Source organism: Magnusiomyces paraingens (assembly GCF_902498895.1).
Source record: "Magnusiomyces paraingens strain CBS 517.90 genome assembly, contig: contig3, whole genome shotgun sequence".
NCBI classification, from domain to species: domain Eukaryota; kingdom Fungi; phylum Ascomycota; class Dipodascomycetes; order Dipodascales; family Dipodascaceae; genus Magnusiomyces; species Magnusiomyces paraingens.
Window position 1 is genome coordinate 2,713,747 of NW_022474069.1, and position 16,914 is coordinate 2,730,660.

General features: G+C 39.2%; 6 protein-coding genes across 6 annotated transcripts; 4 read left to right on the forward strand and 2 right to left on the reverse strand.

Annotated features, from left to right (window-relative positions):
* Positions 1 to 1,912: 1,912 nt before the first annotated feature.
* SAPINGB_P004138 (uncharacterized protein) lies at positions 1,913 to 5,578 on the forward strand (the record flags this gene model as incomplete). Its single annotated transcript, XM_031998853.1, has 1 exon — positions 1,913 to 5,578. One exon carries the CDS (start codon positions 1,913 to 1,915, stop codon positions 5,576 to 5,578), a length of 3,666 nt encoding a protein of 1,221 aa, XP_031854744.1.
* A 100-nt stretch (positions 5,579 to 5,678) lies between these two features.
* SAPINGB_P004139 (uncharacterized protein) lies at positions 5,679 to 6,332 on the reverse strand (the record flags this gene model as incomplete). Its single annotated transcript, XM_031998854.1, has 1 exon — positions 5,679 to 6,332. The coding sequence occupies one exon, from the start codon at positions 6,330 to 6,332 to the stop codon at positions 5,679 to 5,681; it is 654 nt and encodes a 217-aa protein (XP_031854745.1).
* A 216-nt stretch (positions 6,333 to 6,548) lies between these two features.
* SAPINGB_P004140 (uncharacterized protein) lies at positions 6,549 to 7,448 on the forward strand (the record flags this gene model as incomplete). Its single annotated transcript, XM_031998855.1, has 1 exon — positions 6,549 to 7,448. The coding sequence occupies one exon, from the start codon at positions 6,549 to 6,551 to the stop codon at positions 7,446 to 7,448; it is 900 nt and encodes a 299-aa protein (XP_031854746.1).
* Positions 7,449 to 8,893: 1,445 nt separating this feature from the next.
* On the forward strand, positions 8,894 to 11,335 carry SAPINGB_P004141 (uncharacterized protein; the record flags this gene model as incomplete). The annotated part of the gene is made up of 2 exons (XM_031998856.1): positions 8,894 to 9,227; positions 9,282 to 11,335. The coding sequence occupies 2 exons, from the start codon at positions 8,894 to 8,896 to the stop codon at positions 11,333 to 11,335; spliced, it is 2,388 nt and encodes a 795-aa protein (XP_031854747.1).
* Positions 11,336 to 12,459: 1,124 nt separating this feature from the next.
* On the forward strand, positions 12,460 to 14,112 carry SAPINGB_P004142 (uncharacterized protein; the record flags this gene model as incomplete). Its single annotated transcript, XM_031998857.1, has 1 exon — positions 12,460 to 14,112. The coding sequence occupies one exon, from the start codon at positions 12,460 to 12,462 to the stop codon at positions 14,110 to 14,112; it is 1,653 nt and encodes a 550-aa protein (XP_031854748.1).
* Positions 14,113 to 14,495: 383 nt separating this feature from the next.
* Positions 14,496 to 16,699, reverse strand: SAPINGB_P004143 (uncharacterized protein; the record flags this gene model as incomplete). Its single annotated transcript, XM_031998858.1, has 3 exons — positions 14,496 to 15,615; positions 15,667 to 15,946; positions 16,009 to 16,699. 3 exons carry the CDS (start codon positions 16,697 to 16,699, stop codon positions 14,496 to 14,498), a joined length of 2,091 nt encoding a protein of 696 aa, XP_031854749.1.
* Between the last annotated feature and the right edge of the window lie 215 nt (positions 16,700 to 16,914).

Genomic DNA, 16,914 nt, shown 5'->3' on the forward strand with positions numbered 1-16,914 from the left:
GATCGGTTTCTAATGTATTTGATTGAGAGACCAACAGGGAACTTCAAAAAAAAAGGTCGAAAAGTTTTTATGGTAACTTTGTTTCAAATAAATTAAAATGAAAATTTAACAATGTCTCTTGAATTGTTATGGTCATAAATATTTTTGGTTTCCAATTTTTAGGTCAAAGTATTTTTTGCTAACAAAAAAAAATATTCGGGCACTAAAATCATATTGAGTTAGCGGGACTTTCATCAGACATTGACATGAGGCTAAAAGGCCAGTTTGACAGTGATCTAGATAACCAGCTTGTATAAATGATGAATGATTTTAGAACATTGTAAAACTTTTTTATTTTTATTTTTTTTTCGTAATCTCGAACTATTATTAATTAATCCTTACAAGGATTCAAATTACACAGAATTAGTCAATATGAATATTTACCCTTTAGTTAAAAAAAATGTTACTTTTAATCACAAGATTTTTGCTTTTTTTGTATTCTACATAGGCTAAGTTCAAAGGAAGGGAGATAGAGGTTCCTATTGATAGAAAAATAAATTGCGGGGTGAACGCGTTGATATGTTGTAAGAGGAGGGGTCGTTAATTGATCTACAAGAGAGACTGAGAACTGGGATGAAGACGTTAACGAAACAAAGGAGAAGAGAGAGTATGTAGAAAAAGTTAATAGAAGGAAAAGAAAAGAAATGAAATGAAAAAAAAAAATTGTTTTTTTTTATTCTAGTCATTTAATTTTATTATTTGGGTAATATAGTAGTAGAATTAAGCTTAAATGAAATAGGAAAAGTGAGAATATGGTTTGGGGTCATAGTAAACATAGTAAAGGTGTAGCTTTTTATTTTATTTAATTGAGGAGCTGGAATGAGTAATGAAATTATTATCGTGTCTTATTTAAACAAACGATTATGGTTAAATTTAACAAGAAAGAGATAAAAAGTGACCATTTCTGGATGAGGTGAACGGATGGAGATGATGATTATGTCGATGTTCCTGATAAGGCGTCGATTAAAGAAGAAGCAGAAGAAAAATAATAAGAAAAAAGCGGTAACAAGCAATTGTTCTTTTTTTTTTTTTTTTTATCACTTTTTGATTCTTCCCATGATATTTAAGCCGTGAATATAAACCAGAGTGGATTGAAAAGTGTGACGCGTCGTAAGAAATCGTGTAGTTAACAAAGAACCTGCCTGATTCAAGAGTAAAAAAAAAAAAAAAAAGGCTCAGAAGGTGGGCAATAAAAATATTCCAAACTTTAAAATTGTTTAAGTTCTATATTCTAAGTTTTATCTTTTATTTATTTATTTATTTATTTATTAAAACAGAGATCAACATTGGCGACGCGCTAAGAATGGGGAAAAAAAACAGCCGTACGCCACGTTAGTACTTAAGCGGAATGAAGAAATGTAAAACCTTAAATTTATTAAAAAAAAGACACGCGAAAGACACGCGTTAAGGGGAATGTACATAACGCGAAAAACTTACGTAATATCTATGTATTTCCCAGATTGTTGTTATTATTTTATTTTATTTTTCAAAATGTAAACAAAAAACACACACACATACACACAAAAACGCGCATTTCCAAAATATTTTTAGCCCGAAATAGGCAAAGTCTTTTGTTTTTTAAATTTTTTTTTTTTTTTTTGGTAGTGAAGGAAATTGAAAGAAAGAAAGAAAGAAAGAAAGAAGAAGAAAAAACACAAAAAGGAAATTTTTTATATAATAACTTCGTAAGAACCTTTTTTTTTTTTTTTTTTTTTATTATCTTTATAGTTTTTTTTTAAAAAAAAAATTTATTCTCTCTTTTTTTTTTTTTTATTTTTTTTTCTTCTTCTTCTTCATTCTTTATATTATATCTTTCATATAAAGATTTTTTTTTTCTTTCTTTCTTTCTATATCTATTTAATAATCAATAATAATGTCTTCTACATTTACTTCGCTTCAACATCACGACCACCCGGTCGGACTTTATTCACTTCGCAGCAATAACAGTACAAACAAATATTCTACAAAACATAGAACAACATCCTCACTGGCTCAACTCCATGCTGACCAGAAACTTTGGAATACAATCCAGCAACAAAAGCCTCCAGCAATTCCTCCACCATTGCCTCCAAAGGCTAGAACCAGAGTAACAACACCACCAACAACAACTGCAATGACATCTTCAGAACCTTCTTCAGCAACTTTCTCACAACCTAAAATTGTCAAAGAATTATCATCATCTTCTTCTTCACAGCTGCACTCTCCACCACAATCTCCAGCAACTCCTAAATCAGTGGACTTTGAATTCCTTGTTTCATCACCTTCACCAAGACCTCAGCGTCTTCCTGCAATCGCTATTGACTTCGATCTTACATCTTTTGACTTTACACCAGACTATAAACAAAACAATACCATGCCATTAAAGTCCCAACCCACTCCCTCTTCTTGGGGGTTGGAAATTGCCCGCCAACTGGATCAAATTTCAGACCAAAATGGTCTCCCCACTCCTGATAAGTCCCGGTTCTCTAAAATGCTATTGTCTTTGGACTTTGAAGATGCTGGAAATAATACTGATGAGAATTATACCAAAATCAATACCAACATTACTTCTGCTGCTAAAACTGCTATTACTACTCCTAAAAAACTCCCTCAAAAATTGGATTCATTTCCAATTTCACAATCTCATATGCGCAACCATTCAGCTTCAAGCATGTGCTCTTCATCCTCTATGGCTTCTAGCATGCGCTCTGACGACGACGATGATGATGATGATGACTGTGACGAAGATTCAAGTATTGATGATTCTTTTGTCTTTTTAGACCCCCTGGCATTCCATTCCATGGCAACCCCTCCGCCTAAGCTCATTCTAACACGGTCATCCCCGCCACCAGTCCCTCCTAAGCGCCGCTCTCCACCACCACCCCCACCGTTTCCATCTGCATCTAAACCATCTAGTTCTAAACGATCTAGTACACTACTGCGGAATAGCTCAACTGCTAACCATTTCCGTAATGAATCGGTTGACTCGTACGATGAGGTACCACGCATCATCATTTCTTCTGAATCTTCTTCCTTTTATTTTTCAGACTCTCCTCCAATCTCTCCTTCTGATACTGTTCGTTCTAAACATTTTTCAACTGCATCAACAATCTCGGCCTCAACACAAGTACCATCTCCTTTTCCAGAACCAACTTCAGAACAAATTCCAGAACAAATTCCAGAACAAATTCCAGAACAAATTCCAGAACAAATTCCAAAACCAACCCCAACTCCAACTCCTAGTGCCCTCCCTCGATCTACTCAAAATAACAACCTTATGGAGATTCTCACCAATGGAGCAAATGAATCTTCAGTATCTCTTGTGTCTACCGCTACTTCAGTGGCTACAACTGCCACATCCTCTTCAACAATTACAGTCTGCAAGACTTTAACTGGACCCTCGGACCCCCCAGCACCTAGACCAGTTCCTCCAATCCCAGGAACTGACTCTATAAAAACTTCTGAGAAGCCACAGCAGCTTAAAAGTATGCTTTCACTCAAACGCGATTCTGCTGCAACTCCCGCAAAACGCAAAGTTTCAAAGGCAACTATTTCGGCTCCAACAGGACTTGTGGACGCAGATGCACACTTCACTCCTGTCCAAATAGACTCTTCTCAAACCGCTCCCCCATCTCTTTCTTCTCGCACTTCTGTTATCTCATCTCTTCCAGGTGTCTTCAAATCCTTCAAAAAGGACTCTTCTTCCAACAGCATTAGCTCACAACTACAGCAACCTCAACAGACATTACAGACGCCTTCTCCTTCTCAACCATCACGCTTTACTCTCCAGCATGCAAATGCATCCACTACTTCAATAAGCACGGTCGATACTTCACGCTCCAAGAAGAACCTGCGCAAATCGTTTTTGCAAGGTTCTGCTGCCTTTTTCCGCGCAAACGGAACTGCCGACTCGGAAGCTTCCATTCCAAATTCCACTTCTTCCGGATCTATTTCTTCCCGCAAATCTTTCCTCGGAACATTCCCCTTCCCCTCAAGCAGCAGTAACTCTTCTTTAAGTTCAGTTGTCGGTAACTCTTCGTCAACTTCTCACTCAACGTCATCTTCTTCCTCTACAGACCTCAACAAGTCAATGATTTCGTTGCCGGTCCCTGTGGACGCGTCGCGTGAAAAACTTAAAAATAAGCTCAAGGCCTCTTCTTCCTTGCTCTCAATCACTCGATCTGAAACTGATGGAGCAACAATTGCCGTGCCTGTAGATGTCCACATCTCCTCCCAGATGGGTAAGCTTCTTGCTATGACGTCGTCAAACAAAGTTGAGGACTTTGGCCACTTTGTGGCCTCTGTCCCTTCCCCACTTTCCAAACTCAATGAGGCTGCATTTTCTGAAGTCTTTATTGACCAGGAATCGACTCGTGTTTACAAAATTATCCCCTTTGGAAATGATGAACTCTCCCAATCACCAATTCATGATCTTTTGCAAGAGCTGAAAATTGCTCGTCTGCTGACCCATCTTCAAGGGTTTGCTCAAGTCCTTGACATTGTGATTGTCAAGGGAACTTATCCCGAGACGCTACTTTCAGAATGGGACAAGTTTTTGCGGATCCGTGGCTCCGAAAACTTGCGTCCAGACATGTACTCTGAAGACCAGCTTTACTGCGTGATTGTCCAAAACAATGCAGGCACTGATCTAGAGCGTGCTCAAATCGGTTCCTGGCAAGATGCAGAAAGTGTTTTCTGGCAAACAGCGGCGGCTCTTGCTAGTGCTGAAGAATGGCACCAGTTTGAGCATCGTGACTTGCATTGGGGAAACATTGTTATTTCCAGACACGAGGGCGCAAACCAACCCCCCAGTTCTCCATCTGTATTGAAATGTCCTCCTGGTGCAAGCGCAGAAACTGCAGCACGCATTGGTCTTATTCGTCAAGTTCAACGTGCCTTGTTTGATGGCGCTGCTCCAGGTCTTGCTCCTCGCGTCACCTTGATTGACTACACACTTTCACGTGCGGCCGCTGCTACTGCATCTTTCAACTCCAGTGTTTTATATACTCCTATGGATCAGCCTGAGTTTTTCCGTGGCAAAGGTGACTACCAATACGACGTGTATCGCCGAATGCGTGACCGACTCAATGATCTTGGATCTGAAGATTCTCACACTACTTCTCCAGGTAGTGGTGGTCTTAAGAATATCAATTGGGCCACATTCTGTCCTCAGACAAATGTCTTTTGGCTTCATTATCTTGCCGACAAGTTGCTCAACCACAAGGGCTTACGTCCTTTGAGTATAACGGCTCGCGGCCGCATTGTGCGTGCTGCTCCCGGTGCCTCTGAGGTTGCAGTGTCTGCTGCGACTTCTGTGACTGGCTCATCTGGTGCTGGGGCTCCTGGTCGTCCTTCATCGGCAGTTGCTAGTGCTTGGATGGCTGAGGAGGCACGCGCATGCAAAGCGCTTGAGCAGGTGTACCGTGCGCTGGCGCCGGGAGCCTCTTCATTTAGCGACGCATCTGGCAGCTCTGATCACCATCGTGAATTTGTGAGTGCAGCTGGCGTGTTACAGTGGGGTCTCCGAACAAAGGTTTTCCCCATGAAGAATGCATTTTAGAAGATTTAGAAAGAAACAAAAAAAAGAAAAAAGAAAAAAAAGTTATCCTAATTATTTATACAGCTCTTTATTATATCATTAATATACTAATTTTTAATTTTTAATTTTTAATTTCCTCAATTTTTTCTGAAGACTTAGGCACTTCTGGTTGTTTAGTCTTGGACTCAGATTCACTGGTGGCGGAAGAAGAGTCTTTTGACGTGATAATGAACTCCTTGTAGATGTCGGTTACGAGATACTCAATTAATGATACACTCCAATCCACCACAAAAAGCCATGATGAAACCGACACAGACCCTCGAGGAGCCGACGAAAATGCTAGGAACCAATAAACGTAGCTCGGCCAGACCCCAGGGGGGACCCAAAAGACTGGAGTTTTACGGTACCAGAATCGGAGCCACAGTTTTGCGCCTGTAGTAAGAGCGAAAAGCGTGACCTTGAGAACACCATTAAAGCTGGTTTTAGATGATACCAGTGAACTCTGTAGCACGTCAATCTCGGTTCTCAGCTTACCGGCTTCACGGTCAAGCTTGGCCCAGCGCGCAAACTCGTCTTTGGCAGAAGTTGCAGCCCTTTCAGCGTGGACCTGGCGCGCGCGCGTTTGCTTTGCGCGTAGAGTGCGGAGGGTGGGTGAAGGAGGTGCAATGCGGAGATAAAGCGACCAAAGAGCGTCGCAGATGGTGTCTTTGCCAATTATTGAAATGGCCCGCGAGAACACGACGACCAGCAATACCAGGACCAGCAGAGAGATCATTGTGGAGATTGTGATTTTGGATATGTTTTTTAAAGGTTTGTTTTGATGGTGATGGTTGCTTTTTGGGAGTGGCCTTTTTTTTTTAAACGAATCTGGCCAAAAGTCATGTGACCAGCTAAAAACTTTTGTCACTGCCACCAAAAATTTTTATTTTATTTTTTTTTTTTATTTGCCGCTTTTTTTTTTTCTTCTTTTTCTCACCATGTTGATAATACCATGGACCCTCACATGTACGACAATGACCTGACCCCTGACTCGGTAGAGTCTCTAGAGGAAGAGACGTGGATTTCTGAATTCTGCTCGGTCTCCGGCCGTGAGATCTTTGTTGAGGTCCCGGAAGAGTTTATTGAAGACGACTTCAATCTCACCGGCCTCTCCCACTTTGTTACATACTACCGCGAGGCCCTGGAGCTTATCCTTGACCTCGAACCAGAAGACCCCATGCAACTAGCAAACATGTCCATCGTTGAAAACTCGGCAGAAAATCTCTACGGATTGATTCACGCGCGATACCTCACATCCCGCCAGGGTATTCATGCCATGGCTCACAAATACGACTATGGCGTTTTTGGAACATGCCCGCGCCTGCTTTGCAACTCTATGAAACTCCTCCCCACAGGCCGCCACGATCTCCCAGGCGTCGAGAACCTGCGTCTCTTTTGCCCTTGCTGCCTTGATATTTACCACCCACAATCGTCGCGCCATGCTGGCATTGATGGCGCGTTTTTTGGAACTTCCTTTGTCGGGCTTTTCCTTAAAACATTCCCATCCATCGAACAAGAATGCATAGAGCTCCGCAAGAAACAATTTTCGCTAACAATCTATGGTTTTAAAATCAGCGAGTTTTCAAATGCCGGCCCTCGCATGAAATGGCTTCGACGTGTACCACAGAACGAGTATGAGATAGAGGAGCTAGAACGTGACCAAAATGACAGCACCAACGAAGACGAAGATGATGACGAGGATGAGGATGAGTTTGAAGATGACAGTCTTTCTGAGGACGAAGATGAAGCCAATGATGACGATGATGACGAAGAAGAAGATAAGGAGGAACAAAAAATGGAGGAAGACACTAAACCAGCGCGACAACTGCGGCAAAAACAAGGTGCAAAATGAAATGAATAATGAACCAACAAAACAACAATAACGAAGATTTTTTTTTTTACCTTAATAATAAAAAGATATATTACCTTGACGAATGGCTCTTTGGTAAGAATGCATGCAGTGGCTTTGATCGAGAGATTAGAGATTACGTCTCTCTAAAAGCGCATGCAAGTTTTTTTTTTCTCAACATGCTGTAAGATAAAAAGAAAGTAACTGTTAATGAAATGTCCATGTTTAAAAGTAAATGTCAATGTCCTTTTCCTTAATAAGACCATTTGGACATTACGCCCATTAATATATCGGGATTGTCAAAGCTTTAAAGGAGCCCTTTCATTTTTTTTTTAATATTTCAAAACTCGTCTTTTCTGTCTCTCCCCGTCGGAATCCGAGTTTTATATTCTATTTTTTTGTTTTAAACTTTCCAAACCTTGATTGCCAGGATGTGCACTGTCAAAGCTTGAAACAGTTTGTTACGCACGATAACCTCAAAGTTTATTTGATTACTTCAATTCAAGTTTAAAATAAGAATATAGGAGAAAACTGAGATAGGAAATATCCAGATTTTAGTGTAGTTAGTTTTCTTTGGCCGCGACGTGAATTCTATACTTTTTTTTGGTCTATTTTCGCGTGTCAGCTTAACCGAAATCACTTGAAATTTCCTCAATACTCTGGGCATGAGGTTTCAATCTGTGTTTGTTACTGCATCATCAAGGGAAAACAGACTCATTCATTTCTTCTTTTGGTAAAAAGACCTTTTCTTTTAAAGATTGGGTCTAATATTCGATCCGAAGAAGAAAAACAATGCGGGCATTTAAAAATTTAAAAAAAAAACATGAAAAAGCAACTGGTCCTTTTGAATATATGCACATATTAAACCCCCTCAACTTTTTTTCCCTAAACATTTAATTCTATCTACAATCATTGTTGACTAAGAAGCCTACAATTCTTAGAAATATTCTCCTTATCAAAAACATATAATCTCGCTTTCGGCATTAAAAATATATAATTATATATTTATAAATAATCTTGTTCATGATACGAAACAGATTCAAGTTTCTTTGCTCACTACATTATCTAACCTTTTTTTTTTTCAAAGAACAATTTAAAAAAATAAAAAAAAGAAAATTTACTTTATTTTTTTTTTAATTAATTAAGGCCACCGCCCCTCTTCCACCTTTCTCCTTCACCCTTAAAAAATCAACAGTTTAACCTAAGGTTCTCATTACTTATTAAACATTACATGGCTTTGCAACAAGCATATTTTCTTTCATTTTTTTTTTTTTTTAATTTAACATCATATTTCTTTTTTTTATTTTTTTTTTCTTTTCTACATTTTTCAAAATTGTATAAAACCATTGCAATGCCTCGCAAAAATCATCCTTAATCAAACCACGATTTAATCTTTTCCCTCAAATATTCCCAAATTATTATTTCTCTAGTTTTCATTTTTTAATGGAATGACACAAACTCTTTCGCCCTCAATATTTTTTTCAAATATTGATACTCCTGTTCCACTCATCAACTTCCCAATTTATTTGGGCCTCCAGCTCCAATCTACATTACATCCGGAATTAGCCCCATCTCTGCCTTTATTCGCAACAACTGAACAAATAAATAATTTTGTCACAAAAGCTCAAACCTCATGGGATTTGCCTCGTTTAATCAACGAAAGTACAACAGGATGTCCAGCTTCACTTTACCCATGGCAACCACTCGATGCAATCGATGAACAACATCTTGAATCTACGCGGTTATGTGTATCTGGCTGCTGTCAGCCCTGTGGTTTCAAGCGTAAGTAAAATGTTAATAAAAGAAGAAAAGAATACTCATTCTAACATCTTCTAGATAGCATGTCGCGTCCAGTTGAGCAACTCCAAGAAACATTTGTATTATTAGCTTACGCAAGTTTCTTAATGTCAGTATTTCTGGTTCTCTCTCATATGGTCAATATTCGTTTGACTATCAACGCATATACTACGCTTCAATCTCTTTCCATCATTATTTTCTGTATTCCATTTTCTTTCTTTCTCATTGACGCCAAAAAAACAGTTTGCTTTGATCACATTACTCATTCAACAGGTAAATCAAATGTCTACTGCCAAACTCAAGGTGTCCTATTTGTCCTAGGTTTTCATGCAGTTGTGTTAAGTTTGGTTGTTAGGGTTTTTTCTATATATATGACCATTGTTTGTTCTCGAAGTATCCCAAGAGTATACCCCACTATCATGACACTAGGCATTTCTATTGTGTTTGGATCCGCTTCAAGTTCTTTCATCACATACGAAGGTGGCGTTTTCTGCTCTCCATCGCCAAGAACAACAAAATTTTTGCTTCAAATACCACTCATCATTTATTCATGTATTGGTATTTTGTTACAGTTAGGCACAACAATAGCTGTCACCAAAACTCTTTGGATTGTCAGGTCCAATATTATAAAATCTCAACAACCAGCAGACTTCAAATTCAAGTTCAGCCAAAAACTCAAAATAATTCTCATTTCTTATTTCAAGTCGGTCAAGCTTTTGTGGCGTACATATATTTTATCAATGTTTCTGGCAGCTGTAATGGTTTTCGTGACAATTCAATACGTTTTGCTAACAAGACATGGTTCACGCATTAATGATCGGCTTGCCACAATTGACTGGGTAAGCTGTATTTTAGTTAAAGGAAATCAACAAAAATGTACAAAGTATCTTGAAGGACAAGGAATGTACATTCGTACACTTGTGACAGTCATTCTTCTTCTTCTTTTTACAATTTTGTTTTTAATGACTGAGTACCGTGTATTTTTATTTCGCGCATGGTTCCAGTTTTTGAAACACCCAAGCGCGTTATTTTCACAAGACCGCTCGGATCGCATCTTGGATACTCTAGATGACAGCTTGTCCAAAGTGTGGCTTCCAGAAAAACTACAAAATAGTTTCCTTGGATCTTTCAAAGGTAAAAGAAATGAAAGCGCGACTCAAAGAGCTCTTGAAGCACAACTAGTTCTTTTTACAGAAAATCAAGAAAAACAAAGAAAATTAGACGAAGAGGATCAACTAGCCCATTGTGAGAACTACCAACAAGGTCTGAGTTCCATAGAAGTTACCAGCAATACTAAAAATTTGCGAAGCAACACAAAAGACAGCGGGAAATTCCATCGATGCTTAACCCCAGTTCAACAACAAGAGCTTCTTATAGTACGCCAACAGTTTGAAAAGCCATGTTCACTCATGTGCAAACCTAGGCCTACTTTGAGCGCAAACAATGAAACACCAGACAATTTCCCTAGCGGCATTAAAACCCTTAGCTCAAAAAGCAAGAAAAATTTGATTTCGAAGAAAAACAGCGACAGTAATTATAAAAACTATTCTATAACAAGCGAAATCGTGGCTGAGTACGAATCAAAATGCTCTCCAACAAGCGTACGGCCAAGTACGACTATCATTCCAACAATATCTGAATTTCCTATGCATCCCAAAAAAGCACACATTGATGATGGCCAAGGCAGGAAAAAGAAACGGTTTATGTCTGGATGGAAGTCCATGTTTTGCTCACCATGTTCTTCTTCCACGCCCCTGGAGCCAATTCAAGAAAGACAAAACACACAAGAAGAAATCATAGAGTGGTTTAACATGCAAACCAAACGTCATTCTACAGCTACCTGTGACCCACTAACGGTTCCTCAAGAACAAGAATCTAAAAACAGACACATCTCCACATTTTTGGGGATTCCAACGCCACCTTCAGTTCCACTCTCACCCGGTGGGACTGTTCAATTACGTTCTAGTTGGTCAGCCATTTCAGGGCTTTGGGGGAATAGACATGAAGATGAGGTGGAAAGTCGTGCTACAGAAAATGATGAAGAAATGGATTTTATGGAATTTCTAAAAAAAACTGCGCCACCAGGCCGGTAAAAATGAGAGGGATTTTTTTGTAAATATAATTTAATGGGTGTTTTTAATTTAATGAACCATCATAGAAGAAAGTTCTAAACAATTTCAAATTTCTAGTAATAGATTTTTTTTTTATCTTTAACTACTTTCTAGTAATACTGATATTTTTTTATTTTTTTAAGCGTTTGAATGAACTTGGCACGTTGCTTTTTAGTAAGATTAAAATAGCAAATTGTACCTGAGCCATCGAAATAAAATTAATGTTATATAATATTATATAACTTTATATAAAGGAATCACTGAAACACATCGTAAAGATCATAAGGTGAAGTAATATATTTATCAAAAGCCCTTTTTTTTGTTAAAAAACATTTTTTAGAACAATTGAATAACAAAATTTCAAGTCATAAGCGTAAAAGGTATCATCATCTTAGAATCAAAGCTCTTAAATGTGAAAAAAAAACTATTTATATTTTTTTATGGTCCTTCATTTTGTATACCTGGAAATTTCAGAAGAATTCAAAAGTTTAGTCAGGCAACACAGCAAAGCATGGAGGCTATTTGTTAGAAAAAAAAATCATTTTAAGATATCAGGTTATTTAAACAGATCAAGAGTATTTGATAAATTTTAATTAAATACAACAAACTCAAAACTTTTAAAAAAAATGGTTTGGTAGAAATGACTTTGCAAGAAATTTAGAAACAAAAACTGAAAGAAAATTGGATAGATATTATTAAAAAAAATAGGTATATTCACTCCAATAAAAACCTAGGTTTGTATATTTATACAATTAGCGTTAAAATAAAAAGCTACCATTTTTTTTGCAGCTAGCGGTGTTTCATGACTTCTTCTAATCCAACTTAAAGGTATGATCTTTTTAATTAAAAAGTTTCAAGATATTGTGACTTTCAGCATTAATTATTTAACATTTTATGAAATCGCAATACCTAAAATACTCTTGATAAATCAATATCAATTAATAGGGTATTCTTTGGTGGGCATTTAGGTCTAGTCTTAAGCAACGAGTGTTGTTTCTATTTTTTAGTGTACCCAGCAAATACCCTTAGGGTTAGGGTTTAAACACCCCTTTTTCAAAATAGAGGATTTCACGTTCCTCCTTTTAACTCACCATCATCATCATCAAATGCCATCTACTAGAAGACAGCCGCAACGGGCGCCGTCATTTTCTCACATTTACAATTCTGATGTGATTGAAAGCCCGCTTTCAGATACCCCTCTTAGTGACTTTCTTTCTCCCTTTCGCCCTGCATCAACACAATGGGTCGCCAGATATACCTTCATATCATTTGCATTGATTCTGCGACTGGCTGTAGGGCTTGGCCCATATTCGGGGTACAAGATTGAGCCGATGCACGGTGATTTTGAAGCCCAACGTCACTGGCTTGAGATCACCAATCACTTGCCTATAAAGGACTGGTATTTTTTTGATTTACAATGGTGGGGGCTTGACTATCCACCTTTAACAGCTTACCACTCGTGGCTCTTGGGGTTTATTGGCAAGTTGATTAACCCACGTTGGTTTGAGCTTAACGCGTCGCGAGGTCTGGACGACTACGATTTGAAGTCATACATGCGTGCCACTGCCCTTTTTTCGGAGCTTGCTATATATATCCCTGCTGTGATTTCCTATGTTCGCTGGGTGTCTAAACAGCGTGGTGTTTACCCCATTGCTCAGTCACTTTCGGCTGCTGCAATCTTATTCCAACCAGCCTTAATTCTTATTGACCATGGCCACTTTCAGTACAATTCGGTAATGCTTGGACTTGCGCTGCTAGCTATTGTTAATTTACAATACAAAAAGAACTTGACGGCATGCTTTTTCTTCGTTGCAGCACTCATGTTCAAACAAATGGCACTGTACTACGCACCAGTTATCTTCGCATACTTGCTCGGTGTTTGTGTTTTCCCCAAAATTGACATATGGAGACTTGTGACAATCGGTCTTGCTACTGTCTCCTCTTTTGTGGTCTTGTTGGCACCGCTTTTAGTTTTTGGTGGTGTGGCAACATTGCAGCAGATGGTTGTGCGAATTTTCCCCTTTTCGCGTGGCCTTTGGGAAGACAAGGTTGCCAATGTCTGGTGTACGGCCAATACATTTATCAAGCTCAAATATATGTTTACAAATGAAGAACTTCAGCGACTGAGTTTGATTGCTACACTGGCAGCCATTGCTCCTGCCATGCTTATTATTTTTCTGAGGCCGAAACGACATCTGCTTCCATGGGCTTTTGCTTCGTGCTCCTGGGCTTTTTACCTTTTTTCATTTCAGGTCCACGAAAAGTCTGTTTTGTTACCGCTCATGCCTACAACCCTGTTGATTGCGTCGCAACCTGCTAGCTCTCATCCCCGCGGCCAGTCCAAGAAATCTTGCAACAGCTTGCCGCTGATTTTCTGGATCAACAATGTAGCCATGTTTTCTATGTGGCCTCTGCTCCAGCGTGAAGGCCTGCAACTTCAGTACTTTGTAATGACACTGTGTTGGAACTGGCTTGTGGGTAATTTCAACTTTCTGACTCATGAACACAAGCTACAAACATACTTGCTGCCATCTTCGGGATTTTTCTGGCGCTCTGTGCTCGTGTTGTCTTATGCCGCCATGGCTTTCTATCATGCCGTAGAACTTTTGCTGCCTGCCCCAGCAAAGTATCCGGACATTTACCCCGTGGCCAACATCACCATTTCATGTGGGTGCTTTGGTTTATTCTGGCTGTACACCTTGTATAAACTTTATAGCCTGAGTTCACAGCCTGAGCCTAAGCCCCGCAAGTCTAAATAATGAATCTTACATGTACAATAAAAAAAAATAAATCCTCAATTTACAAAACATTTAAAGATCATGTTTCCCAAGAAGCAAACTCAAGGCCATGGAGTACGACGAAACACACACACAAGTGCACGTGAACGCCAAATTGCGGCCCCGCGAAGTAGCAAGGGAAAGTTAAGCGGTTTGATCTTCTTCCAGCCATTTAAGCAGCATCGAACGGTGAAATATCAATGGTACTAGGTTTAATGGAAGGTATTTATGTAAGTGAGGAGAAAAAAAGGAGAGTTGTCCGAGTTCTGTCTCAATTTATACTTGCAGAAAAAAAATTTTTTTTTTCAATTAGTTACCCTACATAGAAATGGCCCACTGCCCTAAACACTTTATTACATTGGTACCTAGCCCAAAACATCTGGGCTAATCTGAATCTTAATAGAACCCTCGTCATCGGCATCTGAACCGGAGCTCTCATCATCATCACACGTAGGAAAAGTCAAGCCATCTTTGAGCTTCCTGTTTGAATTAAACAAACCCCACTGTGTTTCCCATTTATTTTCGCCTTCGTGGAAAATCACCTTCCATGGCTCATCAAATGCTTCAAACCAATACCAGCCAATCTTCTCAGAAGCTTCTTTAGAGCACACCCAGTCGTCTAGGAACCGCTGTTGCTCACTTAGTCCAGCAATAGACCCCCAGAGACGACCACCACCGGATGGCCAACCGACTTCAGAAATAAGTATTTGATCAGGCACTTTGTTCCACTGATCAATATCGGCTAAAACCTTCTCGTACAAAAACTGATATGTCCAAGACGTAGATTCTTCAACAGGAACCCCTCCAAAAAATGGATGGATATTGGCAGCCAAAACATCTACAACAGATGCCAAACGACTGTTCCAGCGAGAACCAATATCTGAAGTACCCACTGGAATTTCGACGTTATGCATTTTGAGGTAGTTTCGAGTCGCTAAGATGTGTGCAATGAGCTGGTGCTCTGACATATCTTGTCGAAATAAAACTTCATTACCCACTAAAATAGAATCAATATACTTTGACGGATAACGCAAGACAAGCCTTTTCATTTCTTCCAATGCACGATTGTTACCTTCATCATTGCGGTCAAGCCAAACACCTAGTGACAATGTCATATTAAGATCAAGATCCATGAATGCATTAAGAACAAACTCGGCCTGGCGACAGTCAGTACCGTAAAGACGGATACGGTCTGTTACCTGAGAAAGCAAAGCAATATCTAATGTCACATCACGCTGACGACATCCGCAGCTGGGATACTGCACATTAAGTGGAGCGTAGTCAATACCCCAGAAAATATTGCGTAATTTGGGGTCATTTAAAAGTCGCTTGACTTCAGGATCATCACGTGTAATGATTACTCTTCCACCGAGTTTGTCTCGAGTAGGACCTTTTGCGATATTGTTTTTTGGCTTGGAAACAGTATCATTATTGTCTTCAGTGATTGAGGGAACGAAATCATCACGGTGGCGTCTTGCTTCGCGGCTGGGGCAAATTAGTAAAAAAAAGTTTAATGATAATAAATGAGACACTTACATTCCAAAAAATATATTGGCACTGAGCGACGAAAGCAACACCAGTGCAAGGAAAATAAGAATAAATACAATTGGCCGCTTATACCAGGGCTTATCGCTGTCATCCATTGAAGTTCGACGTGGTATAGACAAACTTGATCCGGAAGACATACTCATTTCATTGCGGCCAAACTCTCGTGAGACTTGCATTTTTCCCATTCCTTTTTTTAGCCCAGCGCTTTCCGTATTTTCATCAGAAAATTCATCATCGCTTTCATTAAAAAAAGTCTTTTCATTGGAACCTTAATAAACTCAAGTTAGTAATAAAAAAACGTGTAATTAAAACATGATAAAAATGTCAAACCATCTTGGCTATTCTTCTTATTGGAATTGTAGTCTCCAGAAAACAAGTCAGCAATAGGTGTCTGACTAGCATTGCTCTTGTGGCTTGCCACACTGCGAACGCTACGAGAACTGCGAAGACTCCTAGCACTACGAGCACTTGTGATAACTGCTTGCTGTGGCCTTTGTCTTTTAATTGCACTTCCAATGGCAGAATCAGTCATTGAAGCAGAGATAAACTGGTTGCTGCTGTAGTTAGAAGAAGAAATTCCCGAGTCAATTTTGGAGCTATTTTCTTGGGTATTTTCTTCACAATTGTCACCTTCACCGTGGTCATCTGTGGCACTATTTTCATCATCATCATCTCCTTCTTCAGTTGTATCGTCACGAGGGCGTAAATTAGAACTGTGGTTGGTAGTATGCGAGGTGTGGTATTGAGCACTGTCATCTTCACCTACTGGAGACACAGCCATTTCGCTGACCTGGGTAGTAGACAAACGACGAACTAAGTCTGGTTTGTTTATGATAGCACTCAACATGCTTTTCCCATCTTCCTTGTCGCTGTCATCATCTCCAATCACATTGAGCGAGCGTGTGGAAGCAGCACGCGAGTACACTGATTGAGTGCGCTTGGGCTCGCCGTTAGTAATGTTTGACTGGTTATAGACGGGAGAGTCGTCCGATGTAGCTGAAGATTCTGAGTTGGTATTCATTTCTGAAGCAGCAATGATCCTCTAACAAAAAAAACCAAAAACCAAAATGTTGATTTTTTGATATTTTAAAGATGTTTATTGAGTCAAGAGGTTTATATATATTTATATATATATTGAGATTTATATATATTGAGATTTATGGGAATTTAAAGGGTTGAACAGAAAACTCGTTTGTAAGATAATCCTCGCCTCTTTTTTTTAAGACAAAACGGCTG